The sequence below is a fragment of the Vicugna pacos genome, chromosome 24 (assembly GCF_048564905.1).
Source record: "Vicugna pacos chromosome 24, VicPac4, whole genome shotgun sequence".
In the NCBI taxonomy this organism is placed as follows: domain Eukaryota; kingdom Metazoa; phylum Chordata; class Mammalia; order Artiodactyla; family Camelidae; genus Vicugna; species Vicugna pacos.
Genome location: NC_133010.1, coordinates 28,214,587 through 28,237,125, shown reverse-complemented (window position 1 = coordinate 28,237,125; position 22,539 = coordinate 28,214,587). Strand labels below are relative to the sequence as shown.

General features: G+C 51.6%; 1 protein-coding gene across 3 annotated transcripts; it reads right to left on the bottom strand.

Annotated features, from left to right (window-relative positions):
* Window positions 1-4,415: 4,415 nt before the first annotated feature.
* MC5R (melanocortin 5 receptor) lies at window positions 4,416-22,359 on the bottom strand. Of its 3 annotated transcripts, none has more exons than XM_072949356.1 (2): window positions 22,108-22,359; window positions 4,416-6,005 (listed from the first exon to the last, which is right to left on the bottom strand). In XM_072949356.1, exons 1-2 carry the CDS (start codon window positions 22,199-22,201, stop codon window positions 4,960-4,962), a joined length of 1,140 nt encoding a protein of 379 aa, XP_072805457.1. In that variant the 5' UTR covers window positions 22,202-22,359; the 3' UTR covers window positions 4,416-4,959. The 3 variants fall into 3 exon arrangements, with proteins under 3 accessions (XP_072805457.1, XP_072805458.1, XP_015102900.1); XM_072949357.1 differs by lacking the exon at window positions 22,108-22,359 and adding an exon at window positions 6,702-8,127; XM_015247414.3 differs by lacking the exon at window positions 22,108-22,359 and adding an exon at window positions 6,834-8,127.
* Window positions 22,360-22,539: the final 180 nt, after the last annotated feature.

The following is a 22,539-nucleotide window of genomic DNA, read 5'->3' as shown; positions in this document are numbered from 1 at the left end:
CCATGTGCCACGCAGCCACCTGTGGGCGTCAAGCCCTCCAAGGCGTTGCGAAGCCTGGCTTCCTGCTCCCGACGCAGAGCGCCAAGCAGCTTTCTGACACCAGCGGGGTGCCGGACAATGCAGCCCAGCCCTGGCACCACGGACTCGAAGCAGACTGGGCTCCCACACTCCAGATACCACGTGGAAGTCCAGCTGTCACCTGTGCTTCTGACCCACTGGCTATAAATCCGAGGTTCCCAACGACCACTCCTTGGGTTTGATTATTTGGCTAGAGAGTCACAGAACTCGGAGGAACATTTTACCTACGAGATTGTACATTTATTACAGAAGGATGTACTCAGGGACAGCCAGATGGAAGACAGGCCCAGGACAAGGTGTGTGGGAAGGGCGCAGAGCTTCTTTGCCCCTCTAGGCACCACCTTCCAAATCTCCACACGTCCACCAACCCAGAAGCCCTCAGAACCCTGTCCGTCAGGGGATTTACAGAGGCTTCAGGACACTAGCGCAGCTGATTTAAGCACTGGCCACTGGCCGTTGAACTCCATCTCCAGCCCCTCCCCTCCCCAGTGGTGGGACTTGTGGGGTGTGGTTCTGAGAATTCCAACCCTCTCATCACAGGTTGCTTCTTCTGGTGACCAGTCCCATCCTTGGGTGATTCCAAACCCTTCGGGAGCATTCCAAAGTCACCTCATTAACCAAACAAAAGACGCCTTCATTGCTCTCATCACTTAGTAAGTTCCAAGTCTGAGGAGTCTGGGCCAGGAATGGGACCAAGACCAAGTACATACTTCTTGGTAAACGTCACTAGGAAACTCTGTGCCACACGCTCACCCGGTGTAACGGTCCTGTTAGCGCCGGAGGACGGGACACTGACCGGCCACTCTCCTGGCATCGAGCTGAGCACACGACAGCTGCTGCCCCCAGTGTCCGTCCACCCCTCTCAGGCCCGCAGGAGGGTCGGTTTCTCCTGCCACTTTGAAGTTAGGTCACAGGACTTACTCTGACAACGAACGTGTGCAGGAAACAGAAACTCACGAGTACACGTGTCGGGAGGGGCTCGCGCGTCCCCAGCCCCAAGGGACCGTGAGCCCCACTGTCTTGTGCTGAGCACGCAGAACGATGAAAGCGCGACCCTGGGCTGGGTCTGAGACGTGGGAGCGCTTTGTTTCACAGGGTGGCCCTGGCTCTCAAAGCAGGGCCTTTTGACAGACAGCATCTGGGAACTTGCTAAAAACTGCAAAACCTCAGTTCCTGCTCCAGACCCACCAGATCTGAACCCAAACTGCAATAAGCTCTCTCGTACTTCAAATAGCCACTCACGTCTGAGAAGCCCTGCCTAGACCATCCGGACAAGAACAGAAACTGTTACTTCCAAGAGGCAGAAATCAAAACCCAGGCTGGGGGCTCCGAGAGCAAGAAGGGGGCAGTGCCTGTTATGGGGGCAGGGGGCGGGGGGCGCTTGGCTGATGGTGGTGTACCTGGCTTTACAGGAACTGTCAGAACCCGGGATGCCAGTCACGTGGGGGCCGCTGTCGGCTGCATTTAACGAGATCCTTCGAGAAAGATACGATAAGGAAAGGACGACCTAAAGGAGCAGGAGTGAAAGGGAAGCGAGGTTGTGGTGCACAGAGCACCTGAACTGTAGGCTGGAAACAGGACGGCAAATTTTATGTTGTGTGTATTTTGCCACAAGTTTACAAATAAATAAATAGGATTCTTCAATGATACACTTGAAGCCATCTTTAAAACCCTTTTTTCAAGAAAACCCAGAGTTGGAGACCTCAGAATGGGAAGATACAACCGTTCTCAACCCATCAAGTAAAAGACAAAATTAAGAAAGCTGAACAACACAGGTGGGTTAAAGCTCAGATCTGACACCAGGACCAAGTCAAGGAGCGGCTTTCACTGCGCTGCAGGTAGTCCGGGTGCGCCAGGAAGCTGCCTCTGTGGAGAGTCCCAGGGGCTCATCAGGAGGGTCCAGCGAGGCCCTTCAGTTGGGCAGAAAGGCTCAGGGAAAAGAGCCTAACACGATCCTCCTCCGGGTCGGGCAGACTCGAGCCCATGCAATTAAGATGAGAGAAAGAAACAGGCCCGGGGGCGAAAGGGAAAACGGACGGCAAGCCTAGGAGACGAGAGGCCTTGTCGGCCCCGGGTCGCTGCTGGGCCTGGGGTGTGAGGCCGCGTCCCTCACTCACCCCATGCCCGGACGGGCGCATCTGTGTGGCCCCCGTTCCACCGCCATCATATTGGGGAAACCATCAGATAAGCTGTCCCGTGAGCTGGTCTCCAGACCACGAGGTGTGATCTCTGGGCCTGCTGCAGAGACACTTCCTCTCTCACCGCACACATCCCAGCTCGCGTTCCCACAGACCGGGCCTCCTAAACTCACGTGTAGTTACGTGCATGATCTCGAACTGGGGCACTGTTTCCAGCGGCACACCTAGTGCACTCACGCCTGGGAGAGTCCGTCCCCAGAGCTCCAGGACGGCAGATTCTCTGACAGTGCTGCCTCCAGCCCCACTGAGCGCTGCCGGACAAGACCCACAGAAGACTCACCGGCTTCCTGAAAGACAGACTTTCGGACCACACACAGTGTCAAGTGTGCGACTTCATTTTACTTTCAGGAGCTCAATCGTTTGGCTCTGAGGAGCAGCCACCCTGCAGGCAGCAGAGGCTGTTGAGGAAACACCACCAGGGTTCACCTGCAAACGTGCCTTATTTCCCAGCAGCTGCTCGCAGACTGGCCGAAGGACCACAGGCTGAATGAACATCACACGTCAGTGACTGGTTCAGATGGGCTGTCTGCTCCTTGTTTTATTAACCATTTCTGAACACACATTTTTACATCAAATAAAGTTCCTACAGAAGCAGAAAGAGCTAATAAACAATACCGTACCACGGTTACCTGGGTTTTTGTCTGGGGGACTTTGTGCTGGGATCCCGAGGTTGGCTCATTTACAGGTGGTTACCGGGTCTCCGTGCACACGCACTGCTTCCCAATGAAGACATGTCTAAACACTCGGGTTATTTCTGCCTATTAATAATAGAGATAACAGACATCTGTGCATCTCCTTAAGGACTTTGTGGAAGAGGTCAGACCTTGTCTGCAGTCACGACGCACCCAGAGCAGCGAGTCAGCCTGGCTCCCAGGTGGAGCCAGTGTAAACCCCAAGGGCCGAAGTTTCATTCCACCCACGGGATCGGGCCCCGGTGAGCTCAGTCAGCACTCAGTGAGCACTGCCGGGCAGCGGGCTGAGGACACTTCTGTTCAGCAACACGAACATCAACGGAGTGCTAGAAACTGTTGTGGCAGCATGGCCACCAAGGCAAGCTGGGCGGCGAGAGGCCAGCATTGACAGAGCCTGGGCTCCTAGGTGCCCACGCAACACGGGTGGCGGGTCCACATGCCTGCACGGAGCTCACCCACGCTTACACAGGAACGTTCAGCTGAAAAAGCAGGAAGCATCCGAGGGCTGGCTGCCCCTCACAGCTCAGCTGTCAACGAGCAGCCAGCCTACCTTTTCCCAAAGGTGTGCTGTCTCTGCTCCTGCTCACGTCTGCACTGAGCTGCCGGCGGGGTCAGGTCTACAGGCTGTTCACGCACTGCACCAGGAAGGCCCCTGCCCCGTAGGCCTCACACTCGTCAGCAAGTGACCCTAACATTTACACATTTCCTTCACTGGGCACATCCAGACACGAATATCCAAAATAAGAGAGACAGAATTAACACCAAAAGTAAGAATGGAATTCAGAACTGAGGGCCAAGCCTTTCACATCAGACGCGGTCACTGGGACGAGAGAGACGCACCCAAGGCCCACACCTGCTCCGGGGCAACGCAGGTACCCTCTGCCCTGACCTCTGCCCTGACCGCTGCCCTGACCGCTGCTCTGACCGTGGCTCTCCACACCCTCTCCAAGCACTGACCTCCATTTGCAACCGTCCTTTAGAATACATAGACAGTCCCTGTGGTGCTTTCCAAGATTCAAGTGCTCCCACATTTTCTCATCAGTTCTGATGACTGTTCTGTAAGGTCAGCACCAGCACAGATGTAGGGCCTGAAATGAGCTGATTAAGGTGACATCACCCATTAGTGGCAGAGTCAGGACTGACCTCACGTTCCCTCACTCCCTCCTACACTGGAGAAGATGAGGCTCCCTGGGTTAGAGGTGGGGCCCCTGACCTACTCTGGCTGCTGGAGTCAGATTGCAAAGTGCAAAGACAGTGATGGGGTTTCAGACCCCAAGATCCCAGCTGAGAAGGTCAAAGGTAGCTTGGCTGTGGGGTGGGCTACATGCAGCCCAGAGGTGCCTGGAGTCCTCACACACCCCCAGAACACTCATTTGGAAACTCCGGACTGAGTCAGAACGAGACAGTAAGAAAGAGTCACAGAGACTTTCATCTCACATGAGGCAAGTTCTGCGGCACAAAGTTTTATGTCTGGGTAAGTGCAAAAATGTGATTGACAGAAGCATAATCAAAGAAATTCCACCCTTGCACAATCATGGACACAAGCACTGAAACCAAACGTCCAGGACAGGAGAGCTGTAGGGATGGCCCACGGCAAACGAGCAGGAAATTTCAAATGGAAAGAATTTGATCGCTCTGCCCTGAAACGCATGTGTAACTCCCAAGGGCATCACTCAAAGTTACAGGCCTCCTCCTGGGGGTGTTCACAGATTTTCTGTCACGTGCCTCCGTGCTCATCAGCTGAGACCTGCTCCACATCCCTGACTACACACCTCGCAGACGGGGACATGTGGACTCCAGAAGGGGGTAGGGGCAGGGGCAGGGGCAGGGGCAGGAGCAGTGAGAAACCGCCAGACGTCCCCAGAACGGAGAGGTGGCCTGTGTGCATCTGACCCGATGACCGCCCGGGGCATCTGCATCTTAAGCACAGATTAGAGGTGGAAAAAAGGACGCGTGATGGTGTCCGGTTTGGGCTGCCCTGGCCGACCCGGTCACGAGGGCAGTGAAGGAGCTGCAGAGAGGCGGCTGTCCATGGAGAACCTGCCCAGGGACCGGCAGGGCACTCTGACGCCGTGCAAGCACAGGATCTCCTTGAAGGTCTTGCGCATCTCCGGGCTGCGGAAGGCATAGATCAGTGGGTCGATGGCAGAGTTACATATGATGAGCACGAGGTACACGTTGAAGTGGGACATGAAGCAGGAGCAGTAGCGGTTCTGAGGGCAGGAGATCATGAGGGTGAGGTGCAGGAAGAAGGGCGCCCAGCACACGGTGAAGACGCCCAGCAGCATGGCCAGGGTGACCACTCCCCTCATGCTGGCGCGCTGCCGCCCGGAGCCGCAGCCATGCAGGGCGGCCATGCGCTTGACGTGAGTCCGGGCCAGGAGGAACATGTGTGTGTACAGCCACGCCATGAGCAGCAGCATGGCGAGGAACATGGCGACGAGGCAGCCGACGACGTACGTGGACTCGTAGTACCTGATGAAGAGCGTGCCGCAGCCCGTGCACAGGGCCCAGATGCCGGCGATGGCGGCCCCGCAGCGCCGCCCCGTCATGACGTGGTGGTAGCGCAGGGCGTAGAAGATGGTGGCGTAGCGGTCCACCGCGATGGCCAGCAGGCTGCACATGGAGGCCACCACCGAGATGCAGATCATGGAGTCGAAGACGTTGTCCAGGTGCCGCACGGAGGCATCCGCCAGCACCAGGTGCTTGTTGGAGATTAGGTATATGGTGATGGTCTCCCAGGAGTTGGACAAGCTCACCAGCATGTCGGCCACGGCCAGGCTGCACACAAACAGGTACATGGGGGCATGAAGGTTCTTGTTCTTCACGACAGCGCCAACCACTAGGATGTTCTCCAGCAGGCTGAGGAGGCCCAGGCCGAGGAACACCTCCACAGCGATGTTCATTTTCTCGCAGGGCAAGGACGTGTTCCTGATGTTCCATCCCGAGAGGTCGCCCTCTGTGGCATTCAGCTTGAGGTCCAAGAAATGCAGGTGGAATGAGGAATTCATGGCTCCTCTTCTTGGCAGCAGATTTACTGTAAAACAGGTTTAAGTCATGATCCCGAGGGGCTGACAGTCCACAGAAGCACCATCACTCGTGCCCAGAGCACAACACTCCAAGCTCCACGCACCCCTGCCTGCCCCAATCCCAGGGATAGAGTCCGGCCTGCCGGCGGGCAGGCATGCAGTGCCCACCAGCCTCCTCTGACCCCTGGCTTAGGCTCCCTCTGAGCAGAGTCTTGGGACATCTCTGTGTGCCCCCCCAGCCCCCTTTTTATTCTCGCCTTGCAGCCCAAGCTGACTGTCAAACACGTCCCCAGCTCACAATCTACAGAAGCCCTTCCAGTCTCCTGGCCTCACATCCCAAGGTGACTACTCCACGTTTCCTCAGGTGGGCACAAGAAGGACACACAGGTCCCCAGTCTCTGAAGAGACACAGACAGGTGCCTCCCTGCCCAACCTGACTCTGTCGAAATCCCTAGGACTCAGTACCCGTGGTTGTAACTAAGATTATAGTCCATTAACTAGAGCATAATCACATACAAGACTTAATGCCTTTAATTCATAAATTTAGGTTTCACACACACTAAAATTGAAGCACACAGAATGCTATTTTTCCCACAGTTAAAACTTTCCCTGACTTTTGCATCTGAAATTCCAGAATCTGATTAACAGGCAGTTGGACAAGTTCTGCATAAGAAAGCACAAAGAAACGAGGCACTTATACTCACCAAGAACTCCCCTCCTTTGTGGCCCAATTTCTCTCCCATGATTTATATTCAAAGATCCCTTTGCCCTCCAAACTCAGAGCACATCAGGAAAGAGTTGACATTTCAACAACGTCCCCACTAGACTGTAATCACCTGTTCTGTCCCGGAACTACAGGCCGACTGCACTGATGTGCGAGCCCCCAGCTGGGTCAGCCGCAGTCTGCATCCTCTCAAGCAGACGGAGTGAATGAGAAGCGGGGCTCTTTACCGTCTCCCTCGGCCTCTCCTCTGCACCGGACCCCGCGAGCCTCACTCGGACCCCAGCTCAGCCCGGGCACCGGCATCCACAGGCTGCGATGACCCAAGTGCCATCAGCCCGGGACCAGGACCCGTGGCAAGGCGTCTCCAACCTCCTCGCAGCTCCCTTGCCTTTAAAGCAGCCGCGCGGGCCCGCCTCCTGCCGCCCGCCCGCCCTCCTCTGCGGCCGCGGGCCAGAGCTACCACCTAGTGGTCGGAGCCAGAGAGCAGGGCCTCTGGGGCACCAGCACCTTCTACTTGTGGAAAACTGGAAACTGTTCTCCAAAGTGAGTTCGAATGTGTCTCCTAGTGGCTGCTCCCTCAACTTCACTTCTTCTCTCTTCCTCCACACACGATGGACGTGCTGGGACTCGGGCCCCTGGTGCCCTGACGACCGTCCTCGGAGCAAGCCTGGTGGCCTTCAGCTGTGACCCAGACACCCCACCCTGCTGGCCCAGGACGCCCCCTGCAAGGGCTGCGCCGCATTAGGTCCAGCCCTGCAAACATGCCTCTGGTACTGCAGCAGCAGAAGAGAGACTTCCCCCAGCCACCCCTCTTGGCTCTGCGCAGTAGTTTCTGGACCTCCCGTTTCAAGCACTGACGGGGCAGATGTGCGTGGGCTCCCCTTCTGTCAGGTGAGGCGGGGGCGCCCACAGGCTCCGACCACCTTTTTGACGTGGAAGGCCCCAAGCACCGGTGCCCAGGGCCATGCACACAGCCGCAGGATGGAATTCTGTGAAGAAGTTTCTTGTGGTGAGGCTGGTGCTGTGTCCATGCGAAGGAGGCCGACAGAAAACATAAGAGGATTCGAGCAGCCCTGACTTCTTCCTCACATTCCAGATCAGATTGGGCTCTGCCAAAGATCCTGGTTCCCCCAAAACGTGGTGAAAGTGGAGCCTTCTGTTAGAAATAGTCAGCTGCCCAGACCACGTGGCACAGCCGCGCCGTGGACCGCACAGCCCTCCCGCCCCCGTGCAGACGGCTGGGGGGAGCGCTGCACCCGTTACCTTCCTGGCAGGTGGGCCCTCTCACCACCTCTGCCGCACAAGGAGCAGACCAGCCCCTGGAGAGGCTGCACAGCGAGTCCAAGGCCCCGACGCGGGGAAGGAGCACAGCCGGCGTGCAAAGCCTGGCAGCCCAGCTGGGAGCCAAGCGTTTTCCAGGCACGACGATGCCGCTGCTCAGGGTCCTGGCGGTCTTTCGGTTCCTTTTTTCTTTTTTAGTGCCGCTGGGTTTGAAGTGGTTTTCTTGTCTTTATCAGATTTCGGTATCAGGCTACCCTGGCTTTGCTAAGTAAACTGGGGAAAGGTTTTAATTATTTTCAATTCTGAACCAGTTTGAGTGAGGTGGAAATTATCTGTTTCTTGCAGAATACTCCAGCCGAGATCAACAGACTCAAAGACTAAGCTCTCCAACGGTCCCTGCCCCTGAAACTTGCTTCCTGACAGCTCCGTGATAACCACGCTCCACACGCGGACACGGCATCCCAAGAGACACCAGCTCCACCCTCAGTGAGGGGCAGAGAGCCGTTCAAGCGCCCACTTCCTTCTGTTCTGGTGTGTAAATGACGGCAACAGAGATGACCCTCGATTCAAACACACAGAGACGGCTTGCGCGGGCAGGTCCACGAAGGCCCCAAGGGTGAGATCTGTTGGACAGCGCATGCCGTAGTTGGCTCTCTGGGACACGGACTCAGAGGAGCTCACTCTGCAAGGTCCATCACGGAGCAGCTGGGGACCACAGCCTGGGGTTGGGGAGAGGAAGAGGCAGGGTGACTGGGTGGGCCCACAGCGCAGCCCACCCTCCTCAGAGCCTCTCCACCCTGCCTGGGTCAGTCACCAAAGCAGTCTGTCCCTGGGAAGGCGAAAGGCCTGGCAGGCACACCGCGGGAGCTGACTGCCCCCTGCAGCTGGGCGGCAAGCCCTTCCTCGCAGGGGTCTGGGCAGCACTACCCTGTGCCTGAGGCTCAAATGTCAGTACATTCTTTTTTCCCAGCTTTACGGAGATATTACTGACACACAACGTGTACATTTAACGTGCGCAACGTGACGCTCTGGTGCACATGCACGGTGGGAAATGAAGCCCACGGTAAGGCTAGTTCACTCGTCCATCGCATCACAGAATCACCTTGGTGATAGCGTTTAAGCTCTACTCTCCTAACTTCCAAGTACAGAGGACAGTGTCCTTAGCTGTTGTCACCCTGCTGTGCATTACACCCCTGGAGCTCACTCTATTCCACCTAGAAGCTTGTGCTCTGACCGACGTCAGCGCTTCCTCACCCCCGGCCCCTGGCAACCACCACTCTACTCTCTGTTTCTGTGAATTCGGCTTTTTTTAGCTTCCACATTTCACTAAGGTCACACGGTACTTTTCTTTCTCTGACTTCTTTCACTTGGCATAATGCCCTCAAGGTCCATCTTTATTGCAAAAGGGTTTCCTTTCTTCATGGCTGAATAATACCCTATCGTGTGTGTGGAATGTTTTCTTTACCCAGTCATCTGTGGACGGACACTTAGGCTGTCTCCATGTCTTGGCTGCCGTGAATAGTGCTGCAGTGAACGTGAGGGTGCAGGTGTCTCTAAGAGACATTGACTTCATTTCCTCGGGATGTACGCTCAGGAGTGGAATTGCTGGATCATATGGTAGTTCTATTTTTAGTATTTTGAGGAACCTCCATACTGTCCCCCATAGGGGCTGCACCAGTTTATATTCCTGCCAACAGTGAACAAGGGGTCCCTTTTCTCCACACCCTCTGCAGCATTTATCCCTTATCTTTTTGATGACAGTCACCCTAACAGGTGTGAGGTGACAGCTCCTTGTGGATTTGATTTTCAGCAACTGCTTGCATCCCATCTCTGTGCCGAGGCCACCTGAACACCATTGTGGGTGCAGCTGCAGAGGCAGAGCCTCCCTGTAGGACAGAGACAGCAGCACAGCCACAGGCATTTTACCTCCAAGGTGCACAAGACATTTCCACGTATGAACTCACTGGACCCTCACAGCAGCCAGGAGGTGCTGACAGTGTTGCCGTCTTCATAGACGTGGACCCCGAGAATCGGAGAAGCGATTTTCTGGTATCACTTGGCTGGTAAGCGGTGGCACCAGCCATCTAGCCCAGAGCTTCCTGTTCCAAAGCCCCTGTTTATAAATACACACATGCCCACATACCTGCATGAACATTACAGTCGAGCCCTCAATTAGCCCCAAATCTCCAATGAACATTTACTGAGCACCTGCAGTGCCCAAGGTGGTGGTCTGCAGGTCCAGAGTGTCAGCAAACCTCCAACAACCCTAGGAACCCAAAGCCCTTAGCAGGAGCTTCCAGAGGAGGAAACTGAGGCTCAGAGTAGCCCTGTGACTTCTCAGCTGATGAAACCGGGACCTGAGCTTTTCACGTCTGTGCTTCACAGAGTGTCTAGTGTCATCCTGTGACTCGGCCACTGCCACAGAGGGAGAGACTGTGCCCTGGTCTGCAGAGTCGCTGGAGAAGAGCAGAGGCAGGGCTGAATCTAAGGGCAGGTTGGGGGAGGCGGGACCAGGAGCAGAACAGGGGCTGAAGGTGAGCAGGGCCAACGGGGGCAGGGGCACTGAGGCCAAGGGCTTACTTCTCGGGGAGAGGGAAGACCACCAGGTGACCAGAGCCCCAGAGCCAGGATCCAGGGGGCCAGGTAGAAGCAGGTGCAAGGGGTGAAGACAAGACAATGGCAGAGGGGTCACGGGGCCTGCTACTGCAGGAAACAGGCCCTGAGGCCGCAGCGCCGAGATGGGATCACACAGCTGCTTACTGAGGAAGTGGGGGTCTGTGCAGGGTTGGGGAGGCATGCGGGGGCAGCAGAAGACGTGGCTTCAGGATGTCTGGCCTCAACCTGCTCCCAGGGCAGACCTGGGGTTAAGCTGTCCTGTCCATACATGAGTGCTGGGTGGTCATACCCTCCACATCTGTAGCGTTGGCCGCCGGCCACCCAGGGGTGAAGAAATGCAATCCCCTAGGTGTTTCACAGTCGTGGCCCCACTCAGCTGAGAGCAGCCCTCCATAAAAGAGGAGACACGTAGAGGTGCCAGCAACCAGCGTCTGCCGCAGCTAAGACCCGGGCATCCAGCCCCATAAGGTGGGCACAGCGGTGACCACCCCCCCACCACCAGGGAGCGAGGGGGACAGTGCCCTGGGGTCCTGTACTGGCCACCAGGAAGGCCACGGCTCCACCCTGTGAAAGAGGAGCCACGGCAGGAGATGCGTGCCTGTGAGCATCACGGGGGGACGTGTGGAGGCCACTGGGCGTGGAGGTCTCAGGGCATCTGAAGGATGGAGCGCGTGGGGTCGTCGGCTGGAGGAGCACCCAGAGGACATGGACACTGGTGTGAGGAGGAAGCAGGAGGGACGGGGGGGGGTGTCCTGGAGGAGGGGGCGCCTCACAGACCTACTCCAGGACGTCACCGAGATGCTGCCAAGAAGGTGCTGCTGGCTGGGGCGGGGCAGTTTCTGCCGCGCGGAAGCCAGACAGTGCGGCTGAGACGTGGGCGGAGCTGCAGCAGACCTCGGGTGGCCGAATCCCACGCCTGCTCTTCCTCCTCGTTGACTGGACCCGTTTTACTTGTGCAGTACAGCTCCGTCCGAAGCCGTGGTGTCGAAGGAAAGGAAGCGAAAGGCAGCAGGCAGACTGGCCAAGGTGACCGGCCGGGGTGGTGGGGCGCAGGCAGAGGCCGTCTGTTCGGGTCGTTTGTCAGGAGGCTTGAGGACTGGAGGCGGACAGCATCGCCACTGAAGCCCACCCGGAGAACAGGAGAGCACCAGAGGCACTCTGCCAGCTCAGTGCCGACAGCTGTCCTTTCTCCCGAACTTAAGGTGAACGCTGCTACCCAAGAGTGAGGCACCTGTCGCCACCCGGACCCTGACAGACGCAGCACTGTCACTGCTAGCAGAGAACACCAACACCCCTCACTGTTCCCGTCGGCTCCAGGGCTCCTTAATGAATCCCCGGGAAACTCAGGTCGTGAGCTCGAGTGACTTGGATCCACTTTCCCGCTGCTCATCTGCCCTGATACGGAGCCCCGAGCACTCCAGCCCCACCTGCCGCTCGGCCTGCAGCACGTGTGTCCCCAGACTGTGGAGAGGGGAGGCCCCTCAGCTCTGGCGACTGTCTGCTGTGCTGACAGGAACCCCACTTTCCTGTGCAGGGAAATAAACTTCCTGTCCCTCTGTGGCCCCTTGACCCTTTAAAAAATCATTCAAGAAGGTAAGAATCTCCTTTCTGAAACTCTGTGCTATCTTCTTGTGTCTACATCATTGAAACACTGACGTCACTCCCAGGAAACAGCTTCAAAATGCACAGTCCTTGCTAGTCAACGGGGCTACATCCGAGCAACTGATGTAAGTATTCCCGCTCCTGTCCTTCCCTGTCTCACGCAGAGGGGAAACAAACTCTCTGTAACGTAGAATCTCACTGATTCTTCATACGCAGTATCTTCTGTGAAGCCCTGAATGGAAAATGTAGAGCGTTCCCAAGCTTACCAGATTGAGAATACTTTCTCCACAGGGCGCTTGTGTGTATTAGGGTGTTTGGTAGCAAGCAAACAACACGCCCCCAAAACACACAGTAAACAATACAGGATTTGTTATCTCACATCAAACGTGTGGGGGTTCTACCTGTGTTCTGCCAGACCAGGAAATCCAGAACAACGCTCCCGCCAAGAACGGGAAGGTCCCAACACAGTATACTTTTTACATCTCTGAAGGCACGTCAGAATTACGGGTCTAGGAACTGAGAGAAGAAAGAAACCCACAGAAGCGAACCCACTCTGGGACAGGTTTTACCCCAGAGCACCCGGTGATTCGGAAAGAGGCCACTAAGAGGCTGAAAACCCAAGCAGGGTGTTCAAAGACTCCGCGCTCGGAGGCAACTGTAACCCAAGCCCCTTCCGCGGCTGGGTCTGCAACCCCAAAGGGCTTCACTCTAGGAAGTGTAATTCTAGGAACAAGGATAGACTAGAAAGAAACAGACCGGCAAGCTGAGACTCACACATGAACCGACTCAAATCCTAAGTGGATTACGATGATTTGGAGTCCTCGGTGCCTCTACTCAGACGGACTATCAGAAGCAAAAACAAGTTTTCTCTGGAGGACGACAATAGGACCAGGAGCCCTGAATTGCTTCTGTGATTCTTCAGACACAGTGCCAGCAGCCAATCAAAAACATCCAGCAGACAACGGAAACAAACCAGACGGGATCCAATGGGGCAGCTATTTGGACAGAAACTTAGCACAGGGAACACATTAAATGTAAATAAAGCAAACGCCTCAATTAAAGACTGAGAGACTTGCCACACAAGATTCTGAAATACGATACACTGCTTAGAAGAGACACACCTTAAATATAAGGGCACAGGAAGTTTGAAAGTAGAAGAATGGAGTAAGTTGTACCATGCAAATATGAACTGGGATACCTGAAGGCAAAAAGCATAACTAGAGATAATGAGATTTACTTTGTAATTATAAAGGTTCAATTCACGGAGAAGAATTAACAGTTGTAAATGTGCATGGACCTACACACGCATGCACACAAACTCTTCACCAGCAGATTTGATCACCTATCACATGTTTAAAGAAGATACAATGCCAAGAGCTTATAAATCTCACGGATGGTATAATGCCAATCTCTCACGAACTTTTCTACCAGATAGAAAAAGAAAGAAAACCTCCCTGTGAGCTTTATAAAGCATGTATAACCTTGCTACCAAACCTGACAGGGGTTACAAGAAAGGAAAATTAAAAGTCAATCTCATGTATGAACAAAGATGGAAAAATCCTAAACAGAATGTTAACAAACTGAATCTAGTAATACCTAAAAATGACAATACACTGCCCTCGTTGGGTTTATCCCAGGAGTGAAAGGGTCATTTAACATAGGAAAATTAATACGTGGAACTCACTACATTTACAAACTAAAGCAGAAAACTCATATGGTTATCTCAGTAGAACAAGAAGTACACTTGATGAAATTTAACATCCATTCATGATGAAAACTTTTAGAAAACGAGAAATAGTGGTATTTACAAAATCTTACATGATGGTGCATGTGGGGGGTTACACATGCTATCACCACTCCTGTGCAGCACCATACTGCTCCCCTCAGACGGTATAATAAGGCAAGGAAAGAAATGAAGATTAGAAAAAAAAACTGCCTTTATTCCCAGACAGTGTGATTACGCCTGTAGAAACCCCAGGAAATCTACAGACTGATACTTAGCATGAGCGTGTCTGGCAGGCTTGCTGGATCCTAAGTCAAAACACAAGCAGCAGGTGTATTTCTATGCACCAGCAACAAACAGCAAGCGAAAGGTTATTAGACACTGCTCGCAACAGCAGCCACAAATACCAAATACCTAAGACTAAATACAACAAAAGATATCCACGGTCTCCGTGTAGCAAACTGTATGAGAAAAGTCAAAGCCTGCTTACTTAAATACGTGGAGGACTATTCGTTCTTCCACTTAGGATGGGAAGACATTTGGATGGGAAGACTCAGTACTAAGAAGTGTCAACTTTCCCCAAACTGATACATTCTGCTACGCTCCTGACAGACTCAAAATGAAAAGGTTGACCATGACAGGCACTGAAAAAGGAGTGCACAAGCACTCCCACTGCTAGGAGCGTGTGAATTCGTGCAATCACTAATGTTGAATACATAATATTTTTATAAGAAAGTTGAAAAATATATAAAACAGAGATGGCACGGCCTACGAAGCTGAAACACTGATCACACTGCCCTTTCCTGGAGGCGTCCCTGCGGCCTACCTCTGCTCCGCAGACTGGCCTCCTCCGGCCACTCCAGGTGCACAGAATCAATCATCATCTTTTGAACCTGCCTTCTCTCACTTAGCGTAGTTTTTGCGGTTCCTCCACCTTGTATCACGTGTTAAGAAGTTCATTTCCTTTTTGTTGTTAAATATTTCAATGTGAGAATCCAGTGTTTGTTTACCCATTTGCTCGTTGACAGACATGGAGATGATTTCCCCATTTTAGCTGCTACAAATAATGCAGTGAACATTCACACAAATCTTTGTGCAGATCTGTCTTTATTTCTCTTGCATGGACATCTAGGATTAGAATTTCTAGGTCACAGGGTGAATTTATGTTTAACATCTTAAGAAAATGCCAAACTGCTTTCCAAAGTGGCCACATGGTGTCACATCCTGACCAGCAATGTACGAGACCCCTTTCATCACATCTGCCCCAACAGTTATTGTAACGTCTTTTCATGTTGGCTACACCGTTGGAGAGGATGAAAAATGGTATCATGTCATGCATTTAATTTGGATTTCTGAATGTTTAACAATGGCCACTTTTCCCCTGTGTTTTTTTTGCCATTTGTCTTCTTTTGTAAATACTTATGCAATTATTTTGCCCCTTTGTAAACTGGACCGTTCACCTTGTTTTTGAGTCTCATGGGTTCTTTATATATTGTGGATACAAGCCCCTTAGCACAAACATGATGTGCAGATATGTTCTCCTGTGCCGTGTGCTGTCCGCCTACTTAATGGTGTCTTACTGCACAGAGTTGTAAATTTTGAACAAGTTCAATTTATCAGTCTTTTTCAAATGAATGTTTTTCATATGATCTCTAAGAAATCCGAGTAACCACAAGGTCATGAAGGCTTTTCGCTGTGTTTTCTTCTAACAGTGTTATCGTTTCAGTTCTTAAATTAGGTCCTAAATCCATTTTGAGTTAATTTTTGCATGTGGTGTAAGGTAAGGGTCATAACTGTCCCATCACTATTTGTCAAAAACACTATCTTCTCCCTGTATGTCTTGGCACCCTTCCTGAAAATCAAGGGACCCAAATATTAGAGTTTGTCTTTGTAGTCAACATTCTATTTCACTGACTCGTATGTCTACCTTTAGGCTAACACCACCCTGTTTTGATTACCACAGATTTACTGAAAGTTTTGAAATCAAGAAGTGTTAAGTCCTCCCACTTTGTTCTTTCAAAAAATTGTTTGATGCCGAGTCCTTTGCATTAATATATAAATTTTAGGACCAGGTTGCCAGTCTCTGCAAAAAAGGCTTGCTGTAGTTCTATAGGGATTGAGTTGAATCTAAGGGTCAATTTGGGAAGAGGTGACATCTTAACACTACTGAGTGTCCCAATCCATGAACACGGAATGCCTCTCCACTTAGAGCTCTAATTTCCCTCAGCAACATGTTCTAGTCGTCAGCGTACAAACCCTATACTTCTTTGTTAAATTTATTCCTAGGCATTGTATTATTATTGTTAGTTGCATTTTTCTTAATACAAGAAGCTGTTGTATTTCTATGTACTAGCAAACACAACAATTTAAAAATGGTATTGTGTAACTGCTGAACTTTTGGAGTTTTTAGAATTTTCTATGCATAGTTGTCTGCAAATAAGGCAGTTTCACTTATTCTTTTCCAACCTGGATGCCTTTTCTTTTTCTTGCATGATTACACTGGCTAGAACCTCCAGTACAATATTAAACAGAAGTGGTGAGTGGACATTTGTGCCTCACTAACAATTTTCTTTCAAGTATGACATTAGCTGCAGGGTTCTGTAGGTGCCTTTTTGATCAGGGTGAAGCTTCCCTTCTATGCCAAGTTTGCCAAGAGTTTTACCATGAAGGGGTGCTGGCCTTCTGTAAAACACTTTATTGAAATGTTCGTGTTGTTTTATCCTTTATCCTATTAACATGGCATGTTGTATCGACTTCCAGATGTTAAACCAACCTTGCAGTACTGGAGTAAATCCTACTTAATCACGGTGGACAATCCTTTTATGTGCTGCTGGATTCTGTTCACTAGTATCTTGTCGAGGACTTCTGTATCTACATTCACAGGAGACAGTGGTTTACAGTTTCCTGGCTTTGATATCAGGGCAATACCACCCTCACAGCCTGAGCTGGGAAGCATTCCCTCCTCCTCTATTTCCTGTAAGAGTCTGTGATGGATTGGTATTATTTCTTCTTTAAATATTTGATAGAAACCACCAGTGAAGCCATCTGGGTCTGAGTTTCTCTTCATGGGAAGACTTTAAAGTATTAATCCAACTTCCTTACTATTCAGATGGTCTATTTCTTCTTGAGTGTCAGTATTTTGGGTCCTTTTGTCTTTGCAGGAATCGATCCATGCAGATTGTCTCATTTGTTGACATAAAATTGTTTACATTGTCCCCTTATAATCCATTTAAATTCTGTAAATTTAATAGTGAGTTCCTTTCATCCCTGATTTTGGCAACCTGTCTTCTCTTTTTTTCATAGCCTAGTTATGTGTGTCACTTGTTGATCCTTGAGAAGGATTCACTTCACTGATGCTCTCTGGTTGGTTGCCTTCTGTCCCACCAATTTCTCACTCTGATCTGTTTCCTTCCTCCCTCGTGCTGTGGGCTCAGCCCCCTAACCCCACTATCTAAGTGGGGTCGTAGGGTTCTGAGTTGGGCTCTTCCTCCTTTCTCAGTATAGGTGTTTACAGCTAAAACTTTCCTTGCAAGCAAGGCTTTGGCTCACCCCATATATCCGGGTGCATTTTTATCTTCATTCAGTGTGAAACATTTTGATTTTCCTTGTGATTTCATCTTTGACCTACAAGTTATTAAATTTTTTTCTGGGTTAATTTCCAAACATTTGTGGATTTCCCAAATTTTCTTCTGCTGATTTCTCATTCCAGTGACAGGAAAAATACTCTGCATGATTTTAATACTTTTATTGACATTTGTCCTATGGTCTGTACTGGAAAATATTTCACGCACACCTGAAAAGAAGGTACACTTTGTTGCTGGGTGAAGTGTTCTATAGATGACACTGAGTTTAAGTTGGTTGATAGAGTTGTTAAGTCGTGCATATCCTTGCCAGATGAGGGCTATCTTTTAAAAACATGAAATAGATGACCTCATTCCTATAATCCACTTGTGGCTTTCCACTGACTTTAGTACTCAGATTTCTTCTCGCTCCTGCCTGTCCCTCTGCAGTCACCGGGCACCTCTCTTCACTTTGCTCAGCTAACTCAATCAGCAAGAAAAAGCTACCCTTTACTGATGTTAAGATCCATTATAAAGATATAATTAAGATGGATCGATGCAAGGAAAAATACGCTGATGAGTAGAACAGAACAGAATCCAGAAACAAACACCTATATGATCACCTTATACACGACAAAGGTAGAAAACTCGTACCATGAGGGAAGGATGGTTTTTCTCAATAAATGGTGCTGGGACAGCTGGAAACCCGTAAGGGAAAACTTATACCTTAAATCCTATTCCACACTATTAACAAAAATCAATTCAGTAAGATTTGATTTAAAAGTGAAAGGTGAACAAAAAAGATTTTAGAAGAAAGCAAAGAACATCTTTATGATTTAGAGTCAACAAAGATTTCCTAAACAACATATGCCGACTGTGAAGGAAAACACTGGTAAACTGTGTATTAAAATTCAAAGCTTCTCTTCACCAAATGCATTCTCACAATACATTTAGCAAAGGACTTGTGTCCAGAACAGATACATTTTTAAAAAACCCCAACATGTCAATACAAAAAAGACAGTCCACTCAATAGAAAAATGGGCAAAGCTTGAACAGGTATTTTGCAAGAGGACAACCAAAGGCTGCTAAGCATATAAAAGCGTTCAATCTCATTAAGAAACAGTGAAGTGAAAACTAAAGCTACAGTGAAATACCACTATACGCCTGACAGAATAGACTGGAAAAGGCCAGCACTACTGAGTGTCAGTGAAAACCGGGGCAACAGGGACCTTGGAAAACCCGTGCGCAGAATCCAGTAAAGCGGAACACGAAGTTCGTGCTGTGACCCTGCGATGCCACTCTCAGGCAGAAACGAGCGCCGGGCACCCAAGTTCACGGACTAGGGTATTTGAAGCAGTGCTGTGAGTAACAGTTCCCGAATCGGAAGGAACCAGACATCTGTTGGATACACAGTACGAGGCTTATTCACACGACGGAACACCAAACCAGGTACAAAAGTCTCCCACGTAACGCTGAGCAAATGAGCCAGAGACACAAGGATACATACTGTTTTATTTCACTCGTGTCATGTCCCAAGAAAGACGAATCTAAGCTACACCCTTGGAAGTCCAGGCAGCGGTTACCCTCGGGGAGGCAGCAACAGGAAGGGAGCAGGCGGCTTCCAGGTGCTGACAGGCTGTGCCGTGGGTGCTCCCTCTGGGAAAAGTCACCAACCCGCCTGCACGTTACACTTCAGTAGCCAGTTAAAACGGAATGACATGATCTTCTTGGCCATCTTCTCCCTTACACCCTCAACCCCGGCCACTTCCAAAGACGTCCGCCCCTAACACACAAACCAGACTCACTAGAGGTCTGGCTGCTAAAGGAGCAGCCCACCAAAGGTGAGACCCGCTCTCAGCTCTCAATCTCCGCCTTCCTGCCTGCTGATTATTCAGTTTTACCCTCCACCCTGGAACACTCACGTGCCCTCCTGCCTCTCTGCCCCAACACCTTACCCAGGAGTGGAGGCTGCTCGGTGGGAGGACCCAAGTTCCAAACCCAAAGGAAGGAGCTGCAACAATCAATGGGCCCAGCTGAGGCAGAGAATGAGCAAGGGGTCCCCTGGGCCTTCCTGACACCCTGGAGGTACCGAACATGCAACTGGGGCACGGGCCCGACTTGGGGGGAGGGTGTTCAAATCTCAGCTCTGCCTTCGGCAAGTCTGTGTCCTCTCTGCGCCTCAGCTTCCCCATCATTAAACAGGGATAATGGTGCTGACCGCTCACAGTTGTTGTAAGGATCACATACAATACATTTAGAAAACCAACTGACATAAGGTAGGAACTTAGTCAACATGGCTTCATCCCGGGTATGCTGTCCCCAAGGGCGCACGGCCAGGGTGAGACTCGGGAGCAGAGGGCTCCAGGGCTAACCCCAGAGGCCCCCCAGGCAAGCTCGGGCGAGTGCTCTGGGTGTGCCACACGTGCTCAGCACTGCAGGGAGAAGTGGGCATGTGTGCCCCAGGGATAAATGGGAACAGAGAAGTGGAGGAGGACACAGGGGAGAAGAGGTGGCTGTTCCCCAGCCTCCGTCCCATGCACAACTGCTAAGTAAGTCCTTTGCCTTCACAGAACCAGGACCACCGCTGTCAGGGGCAGGAAAGGAAAGATCTTCGTACTGGGGGTTAGCATCAGATGCCACATCAACGGGAAGGTGGTGACATCACATACCCTTGCTTCCTACTTGACCACAGGGTCAGAAGACGCCACAGACGTTATGCACAACTGTCATCACAGGGCCCCGGCCCGAGTCCGGCTTCTGCTCTGAAAACCCAAGGTCGACAAGAAGCCCGCTTATATAAATCATGTTCTGAAGCTGCAACGTTCACACCTGCAGTTCCCCCGCAGGCAGGTCTGTATAAGCAGCCGAACCCTCATGAGAAGGACACTGAAGATGCACCAAAGCAGCACCTCAGCAGTAAGGTGAGACAGACCCACCCACCCCCGGAGGGGCTGAAGGGGCGGGACGCCTGACTGACTGATCCCCACTCACGCCCCGCCCCCAGGCCTGGCCCACTCTGTGCTCCTCCGCTCTGACGCCCCATGAACAATACTAACACGAACTCAGGCAGCAGCCACATCTCCTCAGTTTCCAAGTTTGGGGAGGGGTAGGTTAGGAAACCCTGTGCTGACCACTTCAGTCATTTATACAGACTGGTTAATTTAAGTCAGCCTCTCATCAACGCCTCCTCTCCCCGAAGGCAAATTTCCCTGGGGAGTCGCGCTGGCGCACAGGCTGGGTGGAGCTCGGCACCACCACCTGCAGGCTGCCTGGTCTGCAGGACAGGACACCTCCCGCTGCGGGCAGCTGGCTTCCCGCCCCAAACTCTGGCTGTGTGCAGCTCTTCCTTTAGGAGACTCTAGGCCCAAAGGACTGCACTTGTGTGTTCACAGCTCCACCACAACCAGCCATGTTCCTGGCCCCACCCCCCGCGCCCTCCCCCAGATGCTGGATCTGACCCTCATGTCCACTTTCATCCTCGGAATGGCAGGTCTGAAGGTGCCCTGAGTCGCTCCCATGAGCTGCTTACATCACTGGCCCCCAGACGAAAAGCCATCCACCCTTCCTAAGTTTCCATGGGTCTTGGATGGGAAATCAGCAAACATTTAGACCACAGATGTGTGAGGGGGTTCCCGCCAGCTTTCACGCGGGTGACGGGAGTCCTGCAGTCACCGCCCAGACACCCTAGCGCAGCAGGAGACACGAGGAAGAGCAGAGAAGCCCCGCGCACCCTCCGCACACACAGCTCACTCAGACCCCAGCGCGCTGAAGGCTCCGGGGACTCCACCTGTTTCCTCCCGGTTTTGTGATCACCAGCCACTCCCTCCTTTGGGGATCCTTTTCGCCCTCAAACTATCCATGGGGTGGAGGGAGCAGAAGGAAGCTAAAGACACTCTTTATGACTTGCCTGAAGTAAAGCAGCACCTTCACATGAGAAGAGCGGTAGGAAATCAGAAGCAGCACTTCACACTCCACCAAACCACCAGAACGCTTCCTGGCGCCTCCCCCAGGACCGGGACACAGCTGGACAGCGACACCAGTGAGAGCTCAGCGCCGCCCCCCGCGACCAGAGCTCTGTTGGCTAACCGCAGCCACCAGGCAGAGGCGCGAGCACCCACTACCCCAAACCACTGCTGAGACAAAGAGACAGCTTCTGTAAACTGGTAACAGTGTGGAGAGACAGGTGGTGGCAACCTGTGTTACCTAACACCATGAACAATCAACACAGGGAAACGAATTAAGAGACTCTTCTCAAGTACTCTGGATAATTATAGAAAGACATGTCTTTTAAAACCATGTCTGAAATAACTGATTGTTTAAAGAATATGTAATGACTGCTCTGCTCTTTAAATTTTCACATTTAAAAACTGGCAAGTTTTCTAAATGGAGACAAATTATGGACAACAGTTCATGCAGGTATCAGTTCTGGAAGTCAAGCAGGACGCCAGGGCTGACACCTGTAACGGCTCTGAAACAGCAAATGCACGCTCTGGGGGTGGGGTGTCCGACCTCGTGTGCAAGCACGCCTGACCATGCCTGGGCCAGGCACTGCTGCGTCCCGGGTGGCGGGGACCAGTAGCCGAGACCCACCATCTCGCACTCACCTCTTCCCGTCAGCTTCCTCAACAGCCACACCCTCCTGCATTCTGAAGGTAAATCCAAGGCAAAGGTGCCACAGGTGCACGGGGAGCGGTCCATCAAACCGAGAAGAACACCTACGGCATTTTGGTTCAAGGAGAAGTGAACTACATCCCTGATAACTATCAACACTAACTGCTATCGGAGGAAATGCTGAAGAGAAAGCCCCCAAAATCCAATACAAGTCTGTGTCCAGTTCTGGCATCACATCATATTAGCAAATAAGGTAGTTATTGTTTACAGTGAAATTTAACAACTGGCTAAAATTCTATGTAAACTTTTATGATCATCTAAAATTTAGTTTCAAACTTATAATTATAGCAACACATATCGAACACTTACATTCAACCGTACAGAACGCAATTTAATCTTGAAAAACAGTAACTATGGAAATGAGC